At 32.9% G+C, this 26,141-nt stretch overlaps 2 protein-coding genes across 10 annotated transcripts in view; both read left to right on the top strand.

Moving 5' to 3' along the window:
• LOC143148848 (uncharacterized) overlaps nucleotides 1-26,141 on the top strand; it is a 94,765-nt gene that overhangs the window by 45,524 nt on the left and 23,100 nt on the right. For 6 of the 8 annotated variants that reach the window (XR_012992621.1, XM_076315598.1, XM_076315599.1 and 3 more), the window contains 6 exons: nucleotides 16,589-16,738; nucleotides 17,382-17,729; nucleotides 17,833-17,961; nucleotides 18,458-18,647; nucleotides 18,744-18,833; nucleotides 18,913-19,042. Coding sequence is in view for 6 of the 8 variants with exons in the window: in XM_076315598.1 (XP_076171713.1) it covers nucleotides 16,589-16,738; nucleotides 17,382-17,729; nucleotides 17,833-17,961; nucleotides 18,458-18,647; nucleotides 18,744-18,833; nucleotides 18,913-19,042 (1,037 nt within the window). In the remaining 2 variants the exon portion in view is untranslated. Of the gene's footprint in view, nucleotides 1-16,588; nucleotides 16,739-17,381; nucleotides 17,730-17,832; nucleotides 17,962-18,457; nucleotides 18,648-18,743; nucleotides 18,834-18,912; nucleotides 19,043-23,254; nucleotides 23,822-25,772; nucleotides 25,897-26,141 lie in introns of those variants that run through there. The other 2 variants (XR_012992620.1, XM_076315600.1) reach the window with 2 other exon arrangements.
• On the top strand, nucleotides 348-10,720 carry LOC143148849 (uncharacterized). Of its 2 annotated transcripts, none has more exons than XR_012992622.1 (5): nucleotides 348-738; nucleotides 3,179-3,330; nucleotides 8,276-8,514; nucleotides 10,058-10,193; nucleotides 10,309-10,720. XR_012992622.1 is itself a non-coding variant. In XM_076315605.1 (5 exons), the coding sequence occupies exons 2-4, from the start codon at nucleotides 3,192-3,194 to the stop codon at nucleotides 9,708-9,710; spliced, it is 393 nt and encodes a 130-aa protein (XP_076171720.1). In that variant the 5' UTR covers nucleotides 348-738; nucleotides 3,179-3,191; the 3' UTR covers nucleotides 9,711-9,745; nucleotides 10,058-10,183. The 2 variants fall into 2 exon arrangements, 1 of the variants encoding a protein (XP_076171720.1); XM_076315605.1 differs by lacking the exon at nucleotides 10,309-10,720 and adding an exon at nucleotides 9,696-9,745 and having other exon boundaries at nucleotides 10,058-10,183.

Raw genomic sequence — 26,141 nt, forward strand, 5'->3', positions numbered from 1 at the left:
ACTGTATATATTCGCGTATAAATATATTATACATATTATCTTTCGAAAATGTTTTTAATTTTTTAAAATATGACTCCTGCGGAGAAAACGATATATTGATGTATTTTTTAACTTTTAGAGATGTTTTTCGCACAAAATTGTTCTTTTATAAAATGCAATGAATTGAAAAAATGATATAATTTTTTAATTTTTACTTGAAATATCAAGATAAATATAAATTGGAATATTGAACGCTTTTCCGAACCTTACTCAAGTAAGTAGAATACAAACGAGGCGCAGACGCAACTAGGGTGTTTCGAACGGTGGTACATAGTCCAAAGTTTATTGATAATCAATGGCGTAACGTAGTATGCATACGTCAAATTATGTGAAGATTATTACTGTAACTGTGTTCAATTTACGTAAATAGTGAAACTCTATATTTAAAAATATATTTTAACTTAACCAAGTAGTTCGGACAGTTCAAAATGTTCGTTAGTACGTAACAATGATATATTTTGTTTATTTTAAAAAGTGATAGTTTGTGCTAATTAATAGTAGAATACAAATACTACCCTAGTTACTGTATTATTAGATTCCGTTAATAGGTCAAGGGATGAAATTATCGTATAATATATCTACAATAAAGTTGCAATGACAGTGCATGCATAGTGTAAGCAATTTGGTGCTTGTCAATGATGACTCGATATACATCGAGTTTAAAGAACATTGTGATCTTTAGTGAGAAGTATAAAGAAGGTAAATGAATATTGATCATTTAATGAAACTTATTCATAAAATGTCAACATGTATATGTATATATATTTAATTACTTAATTGATTTACTGTTTCATAAAATTATTTGTGTGATACATGCATGTGTTCCTTACAAGACTCTGATAAATATCATTATTATAATGGGTACCTTAAAAATTAATTTAACATTAATATATTCGTGAAGCAAAGTACTTAAATGTTGAATTTTTTATTATAATGTAGAATATATCAAAAATATTTTTCCAATTGAATTTAATTCCTTGCAAGTAAGTTTATATTGCCCTTAATTTATACAGTTTTAATGAAGTGATACTAATTCATTTAATGTCACACCATGCACATGTATGACTCTAATACTTCTGCTATTGTACAGAAATATGCATAATGTTATATAGAAACCAATGTTTGTAAATTATCTTTAGAGAAAGTTTTTGTCAAATTGATCAAACTAAAAATATTAGATATAAATAATGAAGAAACTTAAAATGATGTTCAGAAAATCTTTTACGAAATTGTCTTGGTAATCATTATTTTACAATGTCTATAATAATAGTTTGAAGATATTCTTTACCTAAGAATATAAAGAAGATTAGTGTATCTAAGATTTGTAGACAAAAAATGTTTGTTATATTTCTTTGAATTAATTCAAAATTAAAGTAATAATAAAAAATGATTTTTAGTTATCCATATTTTTGTACATGAAACATTTTCTATTGTGTTTCCTTTGGAGCGTATGGCATTTTGCATTTCTTTAATTGTTGCATTCTCTACTTTTGAAAACTCTGTTTAGAACTTTTGTATACAATAGCTTCAGAAACAATTAGAATACTTTCAAACCAAATGTTTAATGTTTAAAACAACAAAGTTGTATTATGATTTTCAAAATACTTATAACAGGTACCAAGATTATACATATTATATTTAAAGACTGTTTTACAGTGCCCATAATGTTTGTAAAATATTCCTTGGGAACACTATAGGAAAATTACAAGTGTTTGAATAATATCAAATTTTTAATACAAACATTGTTGTAGCATGATAAAATATACACATAGACACATTTATTCAATGTTATTCTCTTCTAATCAATATTCTGAGAATGATAAAAAAATGGATTTTATTGTTAATAATGTATTTAAAGAAAATGGAAACAAATATAAATAATACAGAATTAATAAATATATGGTGTAATGAAAGTAAGTGGTAGTGTGAAAATTGTATAATTGTTAGGAGGAAGGAAATCTACCATCTACTCCATTATATAAGAAACTAAACTAAAAGATTTCTTCACAATAAAAAGGCGAAGATAGAAAAAGGGATCCAAAAATTTTGGTTTCAAAACGTGTTAAAACAGACATTGATAGTTTTGAGAAAGAAGATTATTCTGTATTATGCCAGAGTTTCTTAAAAACATAATTTTTATAGTGAAGTTCTGTAGAAGAAACCATGCATCGATAAGTTTAACTAGTATGAGCAACTAACGAGTTTTGGTGACGTGTCATTTCTTGCAATGAAAATGAATTTAATATGTTTGGATCAGATGAATGTATTTAAATTTGGGAAAAAAGTGAACATAGAAAAGTATCTTAAAAATTTATATCAGATAATGAAGCACAGAAGTGATTTAATAGCGATGCAAGGATGTATGAGAATCAGAGACAATGGGAATTTCATGTTTATTGATGAGATTTTAAACAAATATAAATATTTACACATTTTGAAGAAAGATTAAAAAAAAAGTGGTGCATATTTAAGGATTATAAAAGATTTTTATTCTTATACACAACTAAAATTCTGTAAATTATACTGTAAAGTCCACAGTTCAGTCAGAAGATGATAATCACAATTAAACATTTATTGGTAGAAACTGACAGAAATGTAATACCATTATTAATTCCAAGAAAGTACTAAAAAATTATATATAAATTTGGAATAATATAGAGTTATTTAATAAACATGGTGTCATTTTATAATTGTTCAAACACTTTTGTGGTGTTCAATCGATATTCCTAAATATGATTAGTATTTAGAAAATACTGTTATATAATTTGTATTGATGGATACTCTGCAAACATTACATATATAATTTTGTATGTTACTTTTGAAATAAATGTATTTTGAAAATCATAATTTAACTGCTTTTTCTTTTGCATTAAACATCTAATTTGGAAACGTTTGAATACTTTCTAACACACTATTGTAAATTGTGTATACTCTAATAGAAATATGATGAATTAATGACAAATAATTTTCTAATTTGTTGCACAAAATTCAAAGTGTTTCTGTTTTTACTATTTGATAACTCAGTATTTTAAATACTTTAAATTATTTATCTAGAACGAATAATTAATTGAAATTTAAAATACAGATAAGTTGTACTTTTATGTGAATATGCTGAAAGCAAATATTACATGTTTCAAAGAATAAACTTAAGCATGGGTAGCAGAGGAATCAGGGACATTCCAACAATATTTCATCCCCAACAAACTCATGCTTCAACTATAATTCTTGGTGACAATCAGCAGAACCATGGTTCTCGAAGCAGTACTGGTCAAGTTCCATATGATAATTCTGGTAAGCATATAATAATATACAATATGTATCCAATATGTTATATCGAACTACCTGTCATGACAAACTTTTACAGTAGAATATTGAAAGTATAACATCTTATATATTCGTAGCTGTGCTTTTTCTTATAAAAGCATTTATCACTATTAAAAAAATGAATAAATATTTTTCCAGAAACAAACATAAATTTTAATATTGAATTTAACACTCAAATGTTTAAGACAATTAAAATGAGTGTTAGAATTTTTAAGAACTTGAAATATATATTTTATATTCGGAATTTAGACTACATGTGCAAAATCTGAGCCACTAAGTCGCTCAAATTAAGTTGTAACAATAAAATCATTTATTAGAAATGTAATATCTTTACTCACAAAATTAATATAGACAGTGGATAACTAAATTAAATAAATAAACGGATTGACTGATCAAATAAATCAATAAAAATCAACTATAAGTGATAAATTTTCAGGTAAACAGAAAAACTATTATGATATGATGATTGTAATTACTTAATTTCACTTTATAAAGGTTGTTCTATTGCTACTTTCAATATTTAGTAACATAGTAACATATACGACTCTACAAGTATACTACTATTTTGAGTAAAAAATTAGTCAGATAAAATTCTGATTCTCAGGCCAAAGGTAAATAAGATCTAGGTAAATAAAAGGATAGTACAATGGAAACAGAATTCGACCAAACTCTTAAATTAATATAAAAAGAATCCCTAAAATTATTCTAAAGGTACAAATGGCATCGTTGAAATGATTATAAGACTTACCTAGTTTGTTTAAAACGTTAATATTGTTTCATCGGAGATTTGAATAAGGATGTCAGCGTATACAACAAATAAATTGAACGCTTGGTACTCTTTTGGCTGTAAAGCGTTTAAAAGACCAGTCTTTAATTATTTCTTCCATTTTTTGTTTACGCGAGGGAAATCTTCCTAAACCTTTCTCGACCCCTTACAGTCGGATTAAGGATAACGTACAATTCCCCATATCCGTCACCACCGGGTGAAGGGCCTATCACTAAAACCCCAATAGCAGTTATACTTGCATGATTACAAAGGAACCTCGGGTGGTATAGAGCATAACATCCAGTAACCTTCACACCATGCGGCACGGTGTTCGCGTGCACCCCATATCATCGTCGAAAGAGAAACGTTTACCACACCTCTCCCCATGTCGTGAGACCCAATATCTTCTCGCGATCCCCACGACGATAGTAGGTTGCACGAGGACGGGAGGATGGCTCATTTTCCGTCCATTGCAAGTGTAGTTTTATTTTGGGGGGGCTTTATTTCTCTTGAGGGGAGGAATCAGTTCTTCATTGAAATACCAGACGTGTTTGGCGTCAGGTCTACTTGAGACATGGCTTGTCCTCTTCCACTATGGTAAAGTGGTTGTTGACCTAGAGGGTCTTTCAGCAATTGAGGGTACGACCCTCGATGATCGGGAACGCCCATGGGTGGGGTTTGTTCAACACCGTCTTGTATGGGCCCCTCCATGAATCCTGTTCGAGAATCTGGAGGTGCTCCCTCCATCTCTGGGTCTTGGCTTGTTCGATGGGGACCTGCACAGCTTTCTACGTTAGGCCCGAGGCATTGGTGTGCCACAGATGCGCGCGACCATGCGCCCGAGACAGGTAGATTTCTCCAAGCCGGGTAACCTGGCTTCCTGCCGCGACCAGGTCACGGTGAGGGCGGTTGCCGTCAGGGCATCGAGGGCAGAGAGGATTATACGACTGTACCGGTGGTCTGATAGTATCTCCGCCCCCTACCACCACGTGCCACTTGGATACCATACACGTGACATTGGAGGATCCAAACGTCAAATCCCCTGTGGACTTTCCCCCGCATCACACGCACGTTTGCTCCGACCCTCGGTTAATTAATCGGAAGATTCAGACATCAGACCTTAAAAAAGGAGCCATGTGTGTCGGAGATGACGATACGCGCACGAGAAACGGCCCACTTGTACGAGACCAAGATTCAGAGCTGGAAGAAACTGCTTCAGGCCTTAAAAAAGGATCCATGTGTATCGGAGATGACGATACGCGCACGAGAACGGCCCACTTGTACGAGACCAAGATTCAGAGCTGGAAGGAGCTCCTTAAGATTCTCAAAAAGGATCCATGTGTGTCCCGGTGTAAATGGTGTGCTCAACTGGGCCTGATTTACGACTCAGGGCATCCTTGAAGACGACTTAGGGTAACTTATCGCTACCTGAGAACCGGGTAATTTCACCTGTACCTGGAAAGTAGCCTTCCACTTTCTCTAGCTGCGAGATTCGTAGCAACTTTCATAGAAACATAGAACATAGTCCTACATCCACGGGGAACCCGCAAAATTAGCCGCTTATAGTTCCGGTGCAACACTGTTTAGCTGGCCGACAGTGTGACCCTGGCCAGTTGTTGGGTATCCCAACTCCGGGTTAAGGATAGACGTGTGATAAACAACCCTCTTCTGACAAAGATATGAGTGGTGCCCGAATACTAGGGGTATATCTGGGGGTCACCAGATATTATAGTTTGTAGTTCCTGATGTCCCTCCAAAATTGTGCGAGTATGGTCACTGTCATAGTTTTAGTGGGTAGGCACTCGAAGTCAACCGGATACGGGGAATCCCATACTTCAAGATGGTGCAAAACAGAAAAAGGAATTGAGAAATATTCAAAATGAGTATGTAATTATGAGAGTGAATAAGAACAGTTTAAGCTAGTAAGATACAACCAGAGCGTGTGAGAGAACGATCAGAGTAAGTAGGAATCGGTGAGGACGAGTAGAATACAATTATATTTTATTGTTGGGTGCCTGGTTCTATCATTTGGAAATCCTATAGACCTCAAATAGTATTATTTTATGTAAGTAAGACGGTTTAGCTGTACGAGTGAGGATAAAGTAATAAGCTCTCAAACGGTGGTATTTACATTTTGGTATCTTCTGAGGTAAGTAACTGATGGTTGTTATTACCTTAACAATACAGATTTCATTTTATTCAAATTGTTAGTATAAATATTGAGTATTCGGTGACAAAGTTTAGTGCGGCAGAGAGACTTTTTCAGAAAACTGTTTCTTCGTATAAAATGTGAAAATATAGACAAAATTGAAGAATTGAATATTACAATACGAAGTGCTAGATGAACTTTGCATTCGGAAGAACTATCGGAGCAAATTATAGCAGCTTAATTCAAATTACCAAACAAAAATCAGTGCACGATATAATTGTACGATGTCATAGTACCAAGTCATATGAATTCATGAAACCATCTGTCGGACCAAGGATTACCATGAAAACAAAAGATAAGCATATTGTTAAGCAAGAGCTATCGGTGGAAAAGAGGACCAAAAATTTTTACAAAATTAAATAACATACAGGCTGATAGGGTGTCATTACTGTGAATATATGTTTGAGAGACCCAGACTTATTTGGACAAATTGTATTACTTTAAGTAATTGATAAAAAGAAACGACCTCGGTAGACCTCTACTTATGAATCATGGGCATCGGAAGATTGGTGTAAAATCCTCTAGATTGATAAATCATAGATTGAAATATTTAGTTTAAAACAACATATTTACCATACTGTCACAAAAACAATATTGTCACCATGTGTAAAACCAACTATCAAGCATGGTAATGCTCAGTTCAAGTTTGGAATATTTCTCAGTGAAAAGAACAAGACCACTTGTTCTTAAAGACATCTGTTTAAAGAAGAAACGTTATAGAGACATATTAGAACGCTACGCAATTCCGTCTGGACAATGTCTAATTTGTACTCTAGGACGATAAGAATCTGAAACACACGTCCAAACTTTGTAAAGGATTTCTTCAAGAAAAAGAAGAGGATGGAATATCAAACAACTTGAAATGGCCAGCTTAATCACCGGATTTAAACCCTAGTCAATTCCTTTGGAATCACTTGGACAGAGGAATTAAACAGCAAGACCTAAGATTTACACAAGAACTCTGGGAAGTATAATATATCAAAGTGCTTGGAAAGGTATTCTTCAAATAACAGTAACGAAATTAGTCAATAAAATCCCTAAATTAATTTGAATATTGAAAAAATGTAAAGGGTCATTCTTTGACGAAAAGACTATTCAACGTTGTCTTTGTATTATTGTTACCAATAAAGACATTGCAATAGTAAATTTTATAATTCTTTATATTGTACTACACCAATGTATAATTAAACGTGAAAGAGTACATAGCTCCATTTGTACTAATTTACGAATCTTTCATAAATATCAAAATGATTCTTGATACTTGATGAATGATACTTCCTGTTTCAATAATTCAATAGTAACCTGAGACATCGTTAGTTGCGTGTTGGAAATAACACCGAGACTTGTTGCGAGTCGATAATTCCAAGAAATGGTGGAGATGATATTGTAACACGATGAGAGAGAGAAATTGTGATACAAAGACATTACTATATCACTGTTTCGTCGAAAAGCTAGCTGGTAGTGACAGGATTTGATGCACATTTGGTAATATCCCTAATTTCCAAATCGCTAGCGTAACGTTTATTCTTCGTGTGCAATCAAGTGAACGTATTGGTAACTAGAATTGGTATCAAATCCACGGTGACTACACGTGATTTTGCAACTAATCGGTTGTTTTCTTACTTTACTTCAGCTTTCACATTGACTCCTCCAATCTTAACTCCTCTTACACTGAACTGTTTGGACCGTATCGATAAACGAACATTAAGTATTTCAGAGTCATTGGCTGTACTTTGTTGAAAATTTATATCGAAGTGATCGCTGAACTGCTGTTACTATTAATAATTCATTGTAGTTTAGAATATTTTTATTTGCTGAATTCTGGCAAAATTTAAATATATTTATTCGTGCGATGTTAACGAATGTCGTACGTCGTTTCTTTTTGTCAATTTCAAAAATAGTGTCTATAATTCTAATTACTTGATTTGCTTATTTAGGCTGTGAACAGCAGCAAGGATGTAGTATTACCGGTGGCTGTGGTGATTCTACGCCGAGTTGTCGTACTTTGGAGACAAGTGGAACTGGAAACGCTGCTGAGGGTATTGTCGGTAGTCAAGGGCATAATACAGGTCAAACACAAGTGCAACCTCGTATAACAACACCTCCAATTACATATCAACGGCCTAATTCTTTATCCACTTGTTATGCATCCTGTTGTGCTGAATCCGCAAAAAAGGTTCATTAATTTTCTATGATATAAATTCAAATAAGAAATATAAATAAGATAATAGTAAGGGATATTTATAATTTGTATTGAAGATGATTTTGTATTGAACTGATTTTGTTTTGAAGAATTAGTTTTTATATAGAAAAATATACGATGTTTAAACGGTGACACAAATATAGTGATCTACTGAAGTTAATTTCAAATGATCTGCTAACAACAGAAGAACCACTATTGGTTCCCACCGATTTTAATGCGTTTTTTCCAGAATAATGGCACACGAATTCCTTTGCGAGGGGTGTCAAATATTTGTTTGGCGTGCAATTATTCAATAATTTTAAAGATATAAACGATTCAAGTTACACATGTTCATTATATACTTCAAATATAAACACAGAACTTCGAAGCATCATCGGCGTAGTAAGATGAGTACGTAGGTGTTGAACTGACGGTTCAAAGATCGATTTTTGTTTATCCAATATTTTTCTTTAGTTTCGTTTAATTTTATTGCGTCAGCGTGGGATACAGTGTTGGGTGATGTTAGTTATACATGAATTAAAAACACAAGAAGGTGCAGCATCGAGAACACACAATAAAGATCTATTTATTACAATTTAATTTTTTAAGTTTAAATCCATTTTTCATAGAGATGGTAAGTTAGATACAACTAAGGTGTTTCTATATCATGCCAATTGGCCTCTCAAAAAATCGATTATTTAGAACGTAAACTTTGTTCCTGAAATACGCAAGTCCAATTCGACCGATTGTAAGTCTCATCTGTCTGTAATTGGTAGTCAGACATTAATGAAAGAATATGGATCTTTATAAATCAAACGTTTTCTTCTGAAATATTTTCCGTATTTTTTACGCAATTTGTATAATGTTTTCAGCACCTCTTTAGAATAGATTCCAATTGGAAGGATATAATTTATACTATTTATACATCGTATTCTTAAACCAGGAAAAGAAATTTCGAAATTGTATTGAAATAACTGATAATTTCGTCATGATTACAGTTTTTTCATTAATATTCTTATTTATGATGCAAAATATTTTCTGCGAACAAGCTTGAATAAAAGTCGGTATTGGATGCTTTGAAAGAAAGTTGCAGAAATGAAGGTTTAGGAGAGTAAACTCTCGAAATATAAACTTGATGATAGTATAATATTGAGTGATCCACACAACTGTTCCAGATCATGACTCCGTGATTAATGCATTTACAAAAAAATGTCAAAGGAAAAAGGTAAATGGCTCGAAGAGCAAGCACTACGTTTATAGGACTTTAGATTTTTTCAAATTCAATAGTATACATGCAATTAAGAATTGCATCCTTTCTTTAAATGAAAATGCATATTTTTTGTTGCACAGATCGTGAAAAAATATTAAAGTATCATGGCAAAAAAGTTATTAGTTTTCGAGATATTTTCAAAAAGTGTCTTTATTGCAAAATGGTGTTTACGTTTACAAAATTGTTAAAAAGCGTTTGAGCATAATCAAGTTTAATGATTTTTCCCTGTAAGTGATAAATATTAAAGAAGATAAGTTATTTTTGCAGAATCGAAAAAGAAAGGGACAACCTGGCTCAATGATTGGATGTAATCGCGTACTGTTTGAAAAAGAATAGAAGCACACAATTTGAAAAAAGGAAGAAGAATTCGAAAGAATATAATATGAAATGAGCGTTGCTGAAGGTACACATTTTTTTCACATATTTAACTTTTATATAAGATCCTGACAAAAATATTGTCGTCAACTATCGTCTTAATTGTTTTACAATTTTTGTTTATATTTCCATATTTTTTCAAGCATCATTAATGGCATCGTTCTTTTCTGAAAATGAAAGCCAATTCAATGACGAAGAAGATATTTGAATTTTAAAATTCAATAGATGTACTTGGTTCGTGCAACCCAAAAAGGGACAAGCTCAGAAATGTATTATAACATCAAAACTTGCTGCCAAAGGATATGAAATTACGTTTGGTAGAGACAACGAATAATGAAGCCATAATTGTTGCAAAAAATTAATAATTGTCCTTCAAGATGTACAAAATTATATTAATAAATAACGAGAACATTTCATTTCCCAAAGTCAAACAAATTTTTTGAGAGATTTTCAGTACCAATTGAATTTTTGAAAAATCCTGATATATGGAAAAGTGATGACAAATACAAATATAAATTGAACATTGCTCAACAATTAGTAGTTGCCAATGATACTGCGAAACGTGGTGTTAAACTTATGGAAAAATGCAATCAACTATTATCAAGAAATGAGGAGGAAAACAGTATGTATTACAAATAATTTTAGGGCACAGAACAAAAATTCGTAGCATAATATAATATTCTTTAATGAAAGATATGTAACTAATATTCAATACAATTTATCAAAATTATGTTTTAACTTTTTACACTTCTAAATATTCCTTTATTGTTTTAAAATAACATTTTTAATATTATTTTATGTATTTTATCATGTATAAACCGTTTAGGTGCAAATATTAACATATCTTTCTAATTTGTAATATATTGTGAATGTATGACAAATTCTGTGACAATAATTATGACGAAATTATCAGTTATTTCACTACAATTTGAAAAAAAAAAATTTTTTTTCTTGTTTACGATATAATGACGTATAAATGGCGTAATATAAAAAAAATAATAATAATAATATCTACATATCATCGTTATTTGTGATTGTTATTTGTTATATGTTTCGTCAATCGTCGTGAAATCATTCTGTTACACACTTATGTTCAACGTTGATTGTTGATTATCTATATAAATTATATATAATCTTCATGTCTACAAACTTATTTATAATATAGTATTCTATAGTCTTTTACGCAGTGTAATTATAAAAGAAGTTAGTGACTACACCGTTATAATTGATAATAAATATGATCAATCGCGAGGCCAGATAGTCGAAATACAGTCGAACATGACAGTGGCTGTCAACGATCAGTCCCAGATATCTCACATTTGAAACTTCATCTCAACACTGGAGTCACTTAACCGGATTAGGGGAAGGGGCACGGAGACGCCTATTGAGGTGAAGGCGGTACTTCCCCGCCCACCACATTTTCTACTCTTTGTAATAGTAGGTTCTATTGGGTTGTTCAGAAAGTCATTTCGTTTTCCAAAATGGAGAATATATAATTTAATAAAATGTTTATACACTCTAAAAAAATCATGTTTCATTTTCACCAAAAAAAAAAAAAAACGAAATAACTTTCCGAACAACCCAACATATACCGCATTTATGGTTGGAAAGTGAATCCTCTCGGTAGATCCGATATATTCGGATAAACCTAAACACCTTAAAGGGTTGGAAGGTACTGAAGAGGCAATCGCTTGGAACTACCCCACTCCTTGCAACGCATTATAGTTTAGAATTGAGAGCATTTTATGGAGTTGCCATCCTTGCAATGTAGACGATTAATCTAAGGCCACTGATCCTCTTGACGTCACTTACCATTCGCAAAACCAGAAGAGTATTTGTAGGTAATTCTTTGAGGAATTGTGAGTAATTCTCTACTAAATGGAAGTTTCCGGTATGATTGGGTTCAGGTACTTCGGATTCACCAAATCTGTACTACAACAAATAGAGTGATTTACAACCCCTGAGGAAAAGACCATCCTAGCTATCTTCCAAGAGGAGAGGAATCGTTCGTTATAATTGATAATAAATATCTTCAATCAGCTGCCAAAGACTGCCAAGGGCACTATGAGCCAAGACCCTGACTCTGCTGGGGTTTTCATAGCTTCTTTAAATTTCTCCTGTTTCCACTTAAAAATTTTGTATACAGTGCAAAACTTCTCTACTTGTTCTAGTTGTACCGTAAACTCTTGTACCGTTTCTGATAAACATTGTAGTAATTATGTACACATATACAGTAGAGTTTCGATTATATATAACTGATTATATACTGAAAGAAATCGCAACTTTTTGCGATATTCCCTAGGTGATCCTAGTAGAGTTTCGTTCTATAAATGGAAATTTAATGTCTTTTAAAAACAATCGATTTTGAGCAAAAATGAGGCATTGCATAAAAACTAGAAATGTTAGAAAGTTTAGTTTCGTTTAAAAGATAGGGAAGAGTTTCTTGAATACATTACTGTCGATAATTATATAATTTTGTGCTTTTAAATAATAGTAAATGATAGTCAATGTTTAAGAAAATGGTAAGGTACGTGCTCCATATGCGATATTTCTTCATATTTACGAAAAATATGATGTTTAGCAGAACTATTCTATACAGTATCGGATTCTATGGACATTTTCAAAAAGGAAACCATTTATTCAAAATATCCAAATGTGAATTTCCATTCATAAAGGAAGAAACACACCGAAACTGAGATAAAACTTATGGAGCAACCTATTACTTAGAACAATTGTGAAAAATTTTGTAGGCGCAAAATGAGAAGTCAAAGAGTCGTTTGCGTTTATCAAATCCCAGAAACATCATGATTTAGTAGCGTTCGTATAAGCAAAGGAAAATATCATTTGGCATTTAATACCATCTAGAACGCCACATTTTGGTGACCTATGGCAGTCTGTGCCACGAAACATCATCACACACGGATAATCGGCGAAACATTGCTCTCTTATGAAACCTTATTGACCTATATCAATCAACTGGAAGCAATCTCTCAATTCTCGTCCCATCGCATTCTTTTCGTGCAATCTAAATTGTATGCAAGCTCTGATCCTCTCCCATTTCCTCATCAACGACACTATAACGAGTATACCTAATTACGATTTTTCTGAGGTTCCAATAGGACGACTACCATCTTGGAAACATAGCCAACAAATGCGCAAACATTTCTGGAATCGATCGAGTAAAGAATATTTATAGAAGTAGGTGGTCCAGATAATGTGGTACACAGGAAAGGTACAAGACATGTCCGTAGACATTCTTGTAATAATGAGAGAGGACAACACATCACACCTGATCACTGAGAAGGATTGTTGTCATGTATTTCGACAAGGATGAAATCATTTGGATCGTAAACGTCAAGACTGCACACGGCGAATACAAACGCTGTATAAAACGTAGTGCATCGTTGTCTCTAGACACTTTATGGGAGCAGTGCATGCATTCTGTAATCTATCGCGGCACGCATTGTATTATATTCATAATGACTTTAGGTTTAGTTGTACAAAATGTAAATCACTGAATTAGTTGTTGGAGACATGTACGCATAGCTAGTAAGACATTGTAATTATTTAGATCAGTAAGCTGTTCGTTGTTATGAGTTCCACGGTTAGACTTAACCGGTTGTGGTTTGTTTAATTTGTTGAACTCGACAGATCGATTGGAATGGTACATCGCGTTGTAAATATAGAGGAACAAATCACCATTTCCTCTCATAAATTGTAATATGAGAGGAACTTTTGAAATTATTTAATAACTCGGTTGTAATATGTCTTTGAAACTGCACTTTCTGCATTCCTATTTGCATTTCTTCTCATTAAATTCTGGTACAGTGAACGATGAGCAAAGTAAATAATTTCATCAAGATATCACAACAATGGAAAAACGATACGATACGGCAAAATGTTGTTTGCAGTGTTATCCGATTGTTATTGAACATTGACGAGTAACAATAAGAATATAAAATATAAGAATTGAGCACAACAAAAACATTTATAAATCGAGCTCGACGTGGGGTGCTGTATACAAGTATTTCATATATTTTCCATTTTTCTAAACTTTCAAAAAACCCAAAATATTTTTATTAATTAAACTTCATAGGGCAGTTATCTACAATTTTGGGATTAACATATAAAAATGTTTAGGATGAAATGAAAGGTGTTACGGAAATTCAATAGAACGATATTGCTATAGAGAACTAAGTACAAAAATTGAAACACCGAGTGATATATCGTGTGCAGCGGCAAAGAATTATGCACTACGCAAAGATTTTCAGAAATGTCCATAGAATCCAATTCTGTATAGAATATTCGTGCTATACGTCATACTTTCCGTAAACATGTAAAAATATTGCGTCTAGAGTAAGTACTTCACCACTTTTTAAAATACTAGCCATCATTTACTACTGTTTAAAAGCACAAATCGTTATAATTAATAGTGACGTAATCAAGAAACCCTTCCCTATCCTTTAAGTCAAACTAGACCTTTCTAATGTTTCTAGTTTTTATGCAATATCTCACTTTTGCTCAAAATCGAACGTTTTGAAAAATTCAAGTTTTTCGAAAAGAATGATTCTGCTTCCGGATTCGTGTTCGGGACAATAAATAGTACAAGAGTTATCCAATGGATCTTGCAGATCAAAATTCGTGTTGCATTGTGTTATTGAAACGAATAGGTTTCAATATGTAAATATTGACTCGATGTAAAAATTTACTCATTAAGTCTTTATACTTGGAAAATTTAATTAAGTGATAGACTGTGGACGGCCTGGACCAGATTTTCTTAGGTCCGTCATAATAAAAGTCATTTATCTTCCTTGAACATTTTAGAAGGAAGATGTCCTCGCTTTTCCTTTTCAAAATGAAGCTATCGAATTTTCCTCGTATCATCGATTTGGTCTTTCACGACGACCATCGTTGATTCAAAGTTAACAAATGATTATCTGGAGTGAAGATCTATGGAAGATGTTCTTTTCTTTTTTTCAATTAAACCGAAATCTTAATCTCACTCCGTATACAAATGACTGGACAGTACAAATTTATAGTCAATTGTTTCAACCTGAGGGAACATTACAGTATAGATACATTCATAGTTTATTTATGTGCTTGTTTTTATGTTATCCTTCAGTGTTAAGTCTCAATACAAATGACAGTTCGTGGTAACTGAGAAACATATGTTCATTATACATGAAACAATCCCTGATAACATCTCGAAGCTTTTCCTTCATGCCATTCCATGTATGCTTGCTAGCCTAGTTGACAAATTATTAATCTCTAAATTGTGTGTCCAAAATTATCAGAAATAATGGATTTGATTGTAGATCAGGCGTAGATGATGCTTTTTGAAGATTAAAACAAATAACTCTGATTTAACTATCAGTTTGAGCTCGTTCTTTAGACATGTTTTCCGCTTGTCTAGCTTCTTTTGCTTCCTGTAAATTCTTTCGCAATTTCTGTAGATTGTTTTCCAGTCTGCATCATCATAATTTTTTATTTCAATTTCCAACTTGTCACAAGTGATGCATGTGTCAGTGTTTGTACTCTTAGAATTAAGATCGTACATTCTGTGCACGTTCAAATCTGAAGATAGTTATTTCTTATTTGAATTATGTTGTCTAGAGTAATGGCTACAGAATTTTAAGAAACTATGACTACGATTCTTAATGAAGTTTACACGACCTGCAGAAATTTTATTCCCTGGTTCATGTCGTCCTCACCTATGTATCAGTTGCAGAATATTGTCAAAACATTTTACAGTAATATCTAAAGCTTTAAGTATAAATAATTTGCAAATATGATGATCTTTTAATTTAATAATTGAGGAATTAATTTTATGAGTACGTAAGGTAGGGTTTTCCCGATTAGGTGTCTTCAGTTTACGGTGTCTGAAGATCGTGTGACCCCAAATTTCAATATTCGTAAAATATACATATTTCTTGGTTTCTACTCCCAAATATTTGTATTATATTTGCATCGACAAGAATACTTGTAGGGTTGCACAAACTTAGCTGCTTTCTCTTCTCTACGACAACGTTTTTCCAGAATTTCGTAATTCTTTACGATCCGGATCAGTACTTATACCCGTATCATCCAATCTTAACGAGCTATTAACATCTGTAGTGAAAGTACAGAAGAAATAAATCTAGCGAAAGTAAAGAAGAAATAAATGTACATTCAAATGTTTATTAGTTGTAACAATACACACATACGAACAGTATCTCGTTGCCAATGGTAAACTAGTGTTTATACCGTAGTGTATGAAATAATAAAATCACTTGCATCCGTTTGATACGAACTTATTTCAATAATTTGTTTAGCAGTCAATTTTTCTAGCACTTAAATGATACTTTAATACAACGTTGGATTACTTAAATTATTTACGTAATACTCGATGATTATTTTTTTCATACGGACGTACTGTGATTACAGATATACTTCGGAGTATGTGTTACAATATGTGTGACAGCAAGTTGGGTTGGTGCAACACATTGTATCAAGTATTTATATTTTCACACATTGGATCATTCGACCGACTCCTCGTCTTCAAACTCATCTGTAACAGGACTACTTCCTCAACATGTAAGTTTATTTCATTCGTAATATGTTTTTTTTTTAAGTTAGCACAATTTCAAATTAATTGACTTATTAAATATTAATATTCGTAATAATAATTGTGCCGAATAAAATATAAATAACATAATCAGAAATATTGCTGGTAGTTACAACTTCGATTTGTAATCAAACAATCTGAAGTGTTACGTGATGTATGATTCGGTAACAGAGATACATCTGATTTTGTTCAAAATTTATTATGCTATGACAAACTCAGCAAATCTTTCTATTTTACCAACGACAGAGCCGTTGATAAGAACCGATCTCCACATGGAAACAAAACACACAAATTTACCAACAAAGCAATTAAATCTACTCAATGAAATTATCAAGAGCCATACCTTAAATAAACGTCCAAACCGATATGAAAAGACCCTTCCCATAACATCATTGGGATATATACTTAATATACTATACAGACGAATATAATTATTACTAAAATAATATTATTTCAACATCATTGGGATATATGCTTAATATACTATACAGACGAATATGTTACTAAAATAATATTATTTCAATATCATTGGTATATATACTTAATATACTATACAGACGAATATATTAAGAAAATAATATTATTTTAATTGCATTTTTTTATCTTTTTCAGATAGTTCCATATAATGCTCCTTTTTTCACAACTTGGTTTTGCACAAATTGGGAGATTCTATACTTCCCAATTTACTTTCTTTGTCAAGCTGCAAGAATCAAATGTAACACTCCATTAGAAATAATTGCAGAGAATTTACGAGGATTTCGTGATAAAGGCTTTACCGGTGGTTGTTTTTTGATCAAGTGTAGTCTTTTTTGTGGACTTTGGGTGGTTACAAACTATATGTATATTTATTCACTCAGGATATTACTAGCTACTGATGTAATGGCACTTTTTGCAACGAATGTGTCCTATGTCTATTTACTATCATGGGTAATACTTCACGAACAATTTGTTGGTGTAAGGGTTAGTAGTTCTTTTTCATGAGAATTATAATCAATTATCCTATGATTATTTATTACTATTTGGCAAGAAAATAATGGTAAAGTTGTATGTAAATTCATTGTAGATAGTAGCAGTAATTTTATGCAATACTGGTATTGCACTGTTAGCATACATGGACGGAATAACTGGCAGTCCAACTTTGGGGGGTGTTGTTCTAGCAACATTATCAGGAGCAGGTTCTGCAGTTTATAAGGTAAAATATAATTTCTAAATTATTTTCCAACGAATATAGAACTTAAATTAATCGTATTCAGCATTCAATTTTTATTGATGTTGTACCTTGAGTACCTCAGTCAAAAATTGCACTTATTTCCTATTCTTTTCTACGTATCGCCACTCATATACTTGAGATTCTTAAAAAATGCGTATTTCTCAATGACACTCGTTTTAAAAAAGCCAAAAGACACCAAGTACAAAAGTTGTTTTCGAACACAAACGTCGCAAAACACAAATGTACATTTGTTCCAAATAAACTTTAATAATCTTTAAATCACCTAGAGAACTCAATTTTTTTAGCAATTTTGAACTCGACTAAAGTGCTATGCAATTCTTGTACTTATATGACACAAATATAATACTGGTATTACACTATTAATCTAGTGTCCCATTACGTGTTTTAATTAAATTGCACAATAACTAGGAAGCAGTACATTAACTATTATAAAAGAACTAATGTCATGTTAAACTAGGTGCTGTTTAAGAAAGTTATAGGAGAAACAACATTTGGCCAAATGTCTTTATTCTTTTCTCTTATCGGATTGTGCAATGCAGCATTATTGTGGCCAATTTGTTTGACTCTATACTTTTCTGGTGCTGAAAGTGTACACTGGGCACGACTACCATGGACAGCATTATTGTTAGCAAGCATTCTTCATCTGGGTTAGTATCTTTGTCACTTGATATTAGTTTTGCATACATCATTTGCACGAAAAAAGTTTTTAGACATTACAATGGTATTTTATTATCGCTTAACAGTTGCAAACATGCTTGGTAACTTCAGTATTGCTCTGACATATGACTTATTCATTACACTGGGATTGATCACAGCTGTACCTGTATCCGCTGGTATAGTAACGACTTAAAACATTAAATTACATTATAATTATTGTTACTTCACAATTGATTAATATTAACTACGTTTCAGCATTGGATGTTGTTTTATATGGAGCTCATTTCATGGGCATGAAATTGGCAGGAATGATCTTTATAGCAGTTGGCTTCTTTCTTGTGATGTTTCCGGATAATTGGCCCGACTATATAACCAGACTACTTCGGTATGCAATTTAAATACATTTTATAAACATAATTTATAATATGTTTATTAATTCGAAATTACTTTCTTTCTTACTTTTTGGTTCTATGGTAATTCTGCTAACGTACGGTCTCTAATTCCTTGTATACATGTAACGTCTAAATGTACCTTATACCTGTGTACACATGTACTATATACACAAAATAAGGCACTTGAATAGACTACTTAAATAATTCGGCTATCTATAGGGAAACAAAATATTTTGCACAGAAAGTATGAGAATTCGAGGGGAACATTGTAGGATTCAATTTTTATGTTCTAAATGGAACTGTCAAGGACTCTTCAAGGTCATGAACATTTTTTGCATATAATGGTATATATGTTGTGTCTTAATAGAGTACCTATTTTATAAATCCCTTTTGGGACACAAATATTCAAAAATACACCAATCTATTGACAATAAGTTAGTAACCTTGAAGTGTCCTTGATTGTTCGGCTTATTGTTGGAAGACAATTTCTGTCTGAAACATATTCGTGTATCCCTAAAAATAAACGTGCTATTTAAGTAGCCTAATTTACATGTCTGTTCTAAGTATATTCACAGTATGCCATAACAGGTGGTAAAATCGAAAATGTAGTAATTCTACATGCAAAAATAAGTAGAAAATATGCATAAAATTAATCACAAGATAAAATTTGTTCATAAGAGATTTCGTTTTCGATCAAATCAATTTTTAAGTCATTTGATACACGTACACTTAATTATGTTTCTACGTAAGCTACTTTTCTCCGCATCTGTATTCTAGCGTTAACTATCTATGGTCAGACAGACTATCAAAAATGGTACACTAAAATGTATCTTCGTCTGAAAAAATTTTATTTTATATTTTGTACTTACTATTTTTTTATGTAACATTGCTACCTTACCGGTTGTACCATCTATTCTAAAACAACCCGTATATAGACACACTCAGGGAACAAATACTGAGAAGTTACTTAAATATGATAATTTAGTATCACTATTGCATGTGAACTCACGAAAAAGTAACAAGAACAAAAGTTGTTTTGTTTGGGGGGAAAACTATGGAAATATAAGGGTCATTTTTTCAACGTCAGCATTTCCAAATTTTCGATATCATTAGTGATCTGTAAATAGAAACAATTGTTTTCTGTCGCACAACAAATACGCGTAGACATATGCTTAGGCACGTTATATGTGGAATATTATTCAGAATGCACCTCTATTGACTTTGATATATAGATATTTACAATGATTTAAAACAGGCTTCATCTACCAGAATTGCACACTATATTTATTTCTATCATTTCAAATGCACTTTGTACAATAACATAAAAAGTACTCACTTTCGACCTTCCGATCGACTCACACTAATCGTTTTCCGCAAGTTCCCGTACCATCTCCTTGATCGACTACCTAATATCCCGGCGTATAAAGTAGTTCTGCTAGAATACCTTACTGACAAGTCGACTAGCAGACCCAGGATGAACCAAGATGAACCAGGAAGCTCTCCCTTCGTTTTTCTATCTCGCTCGCTCCCTTTTCCTTCGTCGTACACTAGAAGCCGCTAATTTTAATTACTTATACCTTCAAAATTATCGTATTATCACACCTAATATTTCATACATACAAGGGTAGTCCCAGAAGTACCGGACCTGATAGATCGCGGTAATTGTTTAAAAAGAATGACTAAGAGAGAAAGTACCGACCTTATAGAGCTGAAGTTTAAAGGTTGAAATAAAAAAAAAACGGCAGCACTGTGCGAAAAAGAAGGATTTGTTTCATTAAGACAATGCACCAGTTCACACATCTGTTATCGCGATGACCAAAATGTTACTTTACAGAGCTCAACGGTTCTCACTATAAACAGGGTATCAAAGCTATTGAACATCATTGGGAAAAATGTATCGATCCAAAAGGAGACTATGTAGAGAAATAAAGATACTTTTTCCCAAATTTTTTGTGCTTTCTTTCTTAGGCCAGGTACTTCTGGCACTACCCCCGTAGCAATTAAGACGTGTAATCTCAGACGTGCAGACGTGTTATGCAAAAGTAGTTTAAAATCAAGGACAGACTGTTCCGGTTCTTCCCACGCTTTTACATCTTGATCTTCGACCTAAGAATTTGCTCCCAGTGCTTAGGACATTTGGTGGACCACATAGAATTCTGTACAGCGACTACACATCACCATGTGTACCTCTCTATATAGCCAGATCCACGAAGTAAGAATGTTATTTGGATTTACATCTGTTTTAAGGATGCAAGACGTTCAACTATTTTGAAGGAGCGTCGATAGATCTTTTTGAGTAAGAATCATTCTATTCTCACGGTGGGATGCAGGTAGTGATTCAATTTTCTGACGCAGTCTCGAAACCTTTCTACCTTTTCCAAAAACTTACGAACTCGTTGGTCAATTGTCTCTAATTATGGCAAGTCCACCACTTATTCTTAATGTTCAAGTATACAACATTTCTACAGTAGTCACCTTTAAATTCTTTTTCAAATTCGTTCTGAGTCCCAAAAAAGCAACAACAAAAATCTACACGCAATCTTATGCGTGAAATTCTTATTATTACAGAAACTGACTATAGGGCGCAACTAAAACAATTTACCAAAACGATGTAGCAATTCATATTTGTAAAGTAATAAATATTTAGCGAGGGATCTTCTACAAATCTTCATGATGATAGGAGCGAAAATCTGACTATAATTCAACAACTTTTTCGCTGTCACAGACGACATACTTATAATTTACTCACATTTTGTACGAGATGGATTACTTGAACACTTCAAAAGTCGATGAACTTGTAAATTTTAATTACATTTTCAATAATATTATGCTATGCGGTGTTAGTTATTTTTCAAATCGTCAAAACTGATAACTTAGGTATAAAGATCTCGTAGACGGATCTCTGGCGTAAAAAGTATGGAAGTTTCAAAACACAATTTACGCTTGACTGGATTCTTGATCGTAAGATCTTAATGAAAAAAATTAAGTGTAAATCAAGTAACACTTGAGGCATATTGAGTCTAATGTCTTCCATATTTGTAAAAATATAGTATCTCTGAAGAAAAAAACAGATTTCATTTTGGGATTTAAAATGTTAGATACTATAGTCTTTATGTAGTCTAATGACTAAAATATAAGAAAAAAACATACAAATAATACAACATAATTTTCACAATAATGAAATGTTCAACAAAATGGTTACAAAACACATTTGCTTGGCATCGAGCCATTACCAAAATCATATCACACTAAGCCATAACAATATAAAGAAACTATAGTATGTAAGACCATAAAGCAGAAATTCACTGGAATGTAAATTCTCCTGGTCTATTATCTGTATAACCGGATTAAAACCAAGAATTTTTGTATTTAAGAATCGACAGTTAGTTATGAACCAGACATTGCATTTTAAGAGTACTATTCTCAAAATCAACGAAATCCCACTATCCATGGATTTGATTCAAATTTTGTACATTCACAGACATATATGGTTGTCATGAATTACCATTATCAACTTTTCCCTAAATCTACAAACGGAAAATATAAGGAAAAAGAGCGAAAAGTGTCATTCGGTGAAAGTTAAAATAAATGCATAACTTTTGTATTATTAAAGGTATTTAATAAGACTTTATTTTTGATTACGTATATTCTCTATAAGTTATCATTATTTTATATGATTTGTATCCAATTTTTCATTTCATTAAAATAAAAAGAATTCATACTTATCGTTGTAGCAAAATATAAATTGTCCCAATTTTAACAAACGACTATGTTGTTCATACTTCGTTGAATATTGTTTTCAAATGGAAGAAATTGAGTATTGGGGAAAATATTTCGTTTACGAATTAGAGCGTTTAGTATTATAATTCGTGTTGCGTTGCGCGATGTATCGAGCAGAAAATGATGTAATCATGCGTATAAAAAATTCGATAACAGAATTATTTTCAGTTTCTTTGCTTGAAAGAATACAGACGTTTGCTTTATCTGAATCTCACGCAAAATATAAAATACCATACAAGAGCTAGTATATAAGCACAACATCCAACATTTCTCGCATCATTATGATACTTGCAAAAAACATGATTCAATACAATCAGCAGTACTTTCTGTAATCTTTGTTGCGATGAAAACATCAATAATGTTTCTCAAGAAGTGTGCCGAGATCACGATTTCAATTGTACTAACAAGACATTACACTCTTCTAGGGGGCCGCATGAAGGGCCGTGAGTCTCAATCTTATGACCATCCAGGGCAGAAAAATGGGAGAGTGACTCAGTCCTCCGCCCACCGTCGGCGCAGCCTTACCTTTGCATCTTTGGGGGGAGGGACCAGTCCCCTCCCCCTTTATTCTGGGGCTCGTGTGCAGTGAAGCGAAACAACTATGCCCAGACAGCATCTGCATCGTTCAATAGGTTAAGTTACCGAAGTCTCTGCTCAGAGATTCACCAACAGTCCACTAGTCAGAGGTTAGCTGGACCAGCCGCTATTGCCGTCACATCAGCTTGAACTGCCGGATCTGGCAGAACATGAGGACTTCAACCTCACGTTCTGTCAGAACCTTTTCCCGCACAGACCGATCGGACCCTCCAGGTTGAGGAGGATCCAGCCTAACACACCGATAATACTCTCGCAACTGGGGCCAGGCGGCTGAAATACCCCTTAAAGTGCCAGTGACTATCGAACATCAATCCCAAATACTTCATCCGGGACTTCGTCTCGACTTTGGCCTCACTTACCCGGATTAGGGGAGAGAGGTGGTGGCTCCTGTCGAGGTGCGTATATTACCAGCACCTCAAAATTAATTTTCTTAAGTTGTGGTTATTTAATAATGGACGTCTATTTAAGATCCCTGTTTAGCGTCACTCTGAAAGACGGTCGAAACCGAGAGGGACCGTATGCGACCAATCGCGTTAATGCCTAACCGTCCCTCTCGGAAGTTGAGGCCGGACACTTGGCCAGATCGTGTCCACCCTGCGAATACGCGAAGCACTTGCTTTATTAACAGGAGATTTCATATTCGAATCACTGTGACTCGCTTTCTTTTTTCAACTTTTACTTTGATTAATTAAATTTCATAGGATTTTATGTATAAATGTACCATAACGCACTTACCTAGATCTTCGTTTAAAAATATACAAACAGTACGTGAACTTATTGAAAAAGTATATTGCAACATGTATATATATTAGTGACAACGCATTTTGAAATAGTTTGGAAGAGGATGATCAAACGAGTCTAGGAATTTGTAACAGAGAACTAGCTTGTATGGTTGAAAAGGATGTTTCAAATGCATCGTTTGGAAAAAAACAGGGGAACGTTTAGAAGTGGCAAACAATTCGACATTGCATTGTCTAATAAATAGGATTTTGTTCTTGGACATCTGGCCAAGCAATGGAACAGGCAATGTCATCTTTTGATAAGACGACTGTGATGACCCCAGAACGATCAAAATAATAGTTCGTGTTTTTCGAAATTTTTCTAACACACAAGTAGTATTATTTGTATGTTTTTAAATAAAGATTTATTAAAAATTGGAAAATCTAGTATCACGGGAATTCGAACTGAAGACTGACTCCCAAGTGGAAAGATTAACAATAAGTTAAAGAATTTCCGTTTCAAGTTTTAATTGTTTACGAGAAATGCTGATTATAATGAAATATTTTGCAAAATTTCATCATTCGTCCTATAGATTTATTCCACAAAATGTCTCCAAAATCGCTTGGGGGCACTACTGTAGAAATTTCTTGTTAATCCATAAGAATATATCGTTAATGTTTCTTATTACCAATTGTGTATGCAACATACGGTAAAATGAAACTTACAATCCCAGCACACTTGAAAAAAAGCATTATAAATGTGCGTCATCATCGGAATAGACATTATAGAAAGTACTACTGAATGTATTGAATCATGTTTTTGTCAGTTTCATACTGATACGAGAAATGTTGGATACTGTACATGTATATAAGCACTTGTATGGTCTGTGTGGATTCAGAATGTTTGAACCACCATTTGATGAAAAAGATGTCGAACGCATGATTCATATAAATTACTGCTTAATAAATCTCACAAATACTATAAAAAAACATGTTTCAGATCGATTTCAACATTATTTTTGTTTCGTGGTTCGCATTGGTGTTGATTTCGTTACCAAAAGAACAAAATCGATCGATAGTATGTTTTGTTATATTAATCGATATTAAATTTTTTAGAGCGGACAGGTAAAGAAAATAGATATAAATCGTATAAAATAACAACAATAACCCGGTAGAAACCGTATACGATTTGACAGCAGTCACGTTATCTTTTTTTGTCGAACGGCACATTTCCTGCCCTCTGTAAACCAAAGAAAAAAGTATTTTTAAAAGATAGTATCGACATTGAAAACTCAAAAGCTGACTACAACAACTTTTGTTCCGTTTCCTCTTCGTAAGTTTATATAAAACGATGGAATTCAAGTGAATACTTTTAGAAGCCCTACCCTGTGTACAGGATGGAGGCTAACTTCGTGCATATGAAACACGTTGAATTAACCATGATATGACGATGATAATATTGTTGTGGGTAGAGCTATTTAAGAGGTATCGGGTTCATCTGCATTTTTTTATCTTTAGTATATTATAGTTATATCATAGTGAATACATAGATGATTTCAACAACCTATAATATAAGGTTGTACGGTATAAAAAAAGTGGTGAAGTAATGAATTTAACTTTACAACAGGTGGTCGAAGTGGTGTTTGTATATACTGAGCGGCACATAACTTATCTCGGCCTTATGGGGTGAGAAATACCCCCAATTAAGAACAGGTACCACATAGTGCGCAAAGTAGATGCACCGGAGACTATTCACTGGCGCATGGTATGTATCCTAGCTGCATTGCCAAGTAAATAATCGGTAACCGTAACACCAAGATTTCAATATATGCTGCATCCATCATTTTTGAACAAGAGAAATGTACAGTAGTACGCGATGTTTTAATCAAGGTGCGCAAATTTTTATACAAATAAAATATATGGTGTAAAATAATGGTACAAAATTACGAGAAATTAAAACCATTTTACTTTCATGATTATTAACCTAAATTAAACT

This window comes from Ptiloglossa arizonensis, chromosome 7 (genome assembly GCF_051014685.1).
Source record: "Ptiloglossa arizonensis isolate GNS036 chromosome 7, iyPtiAriz1_principal, whole genome shotgun sequence".
Taxonomy (NCBI): Eukaryota; Metazoa; Arthropoda; class Insecta; order Hymenoptera; family Colletidae; genus Ptiloglossa; species Ptiloglossa arizonensis.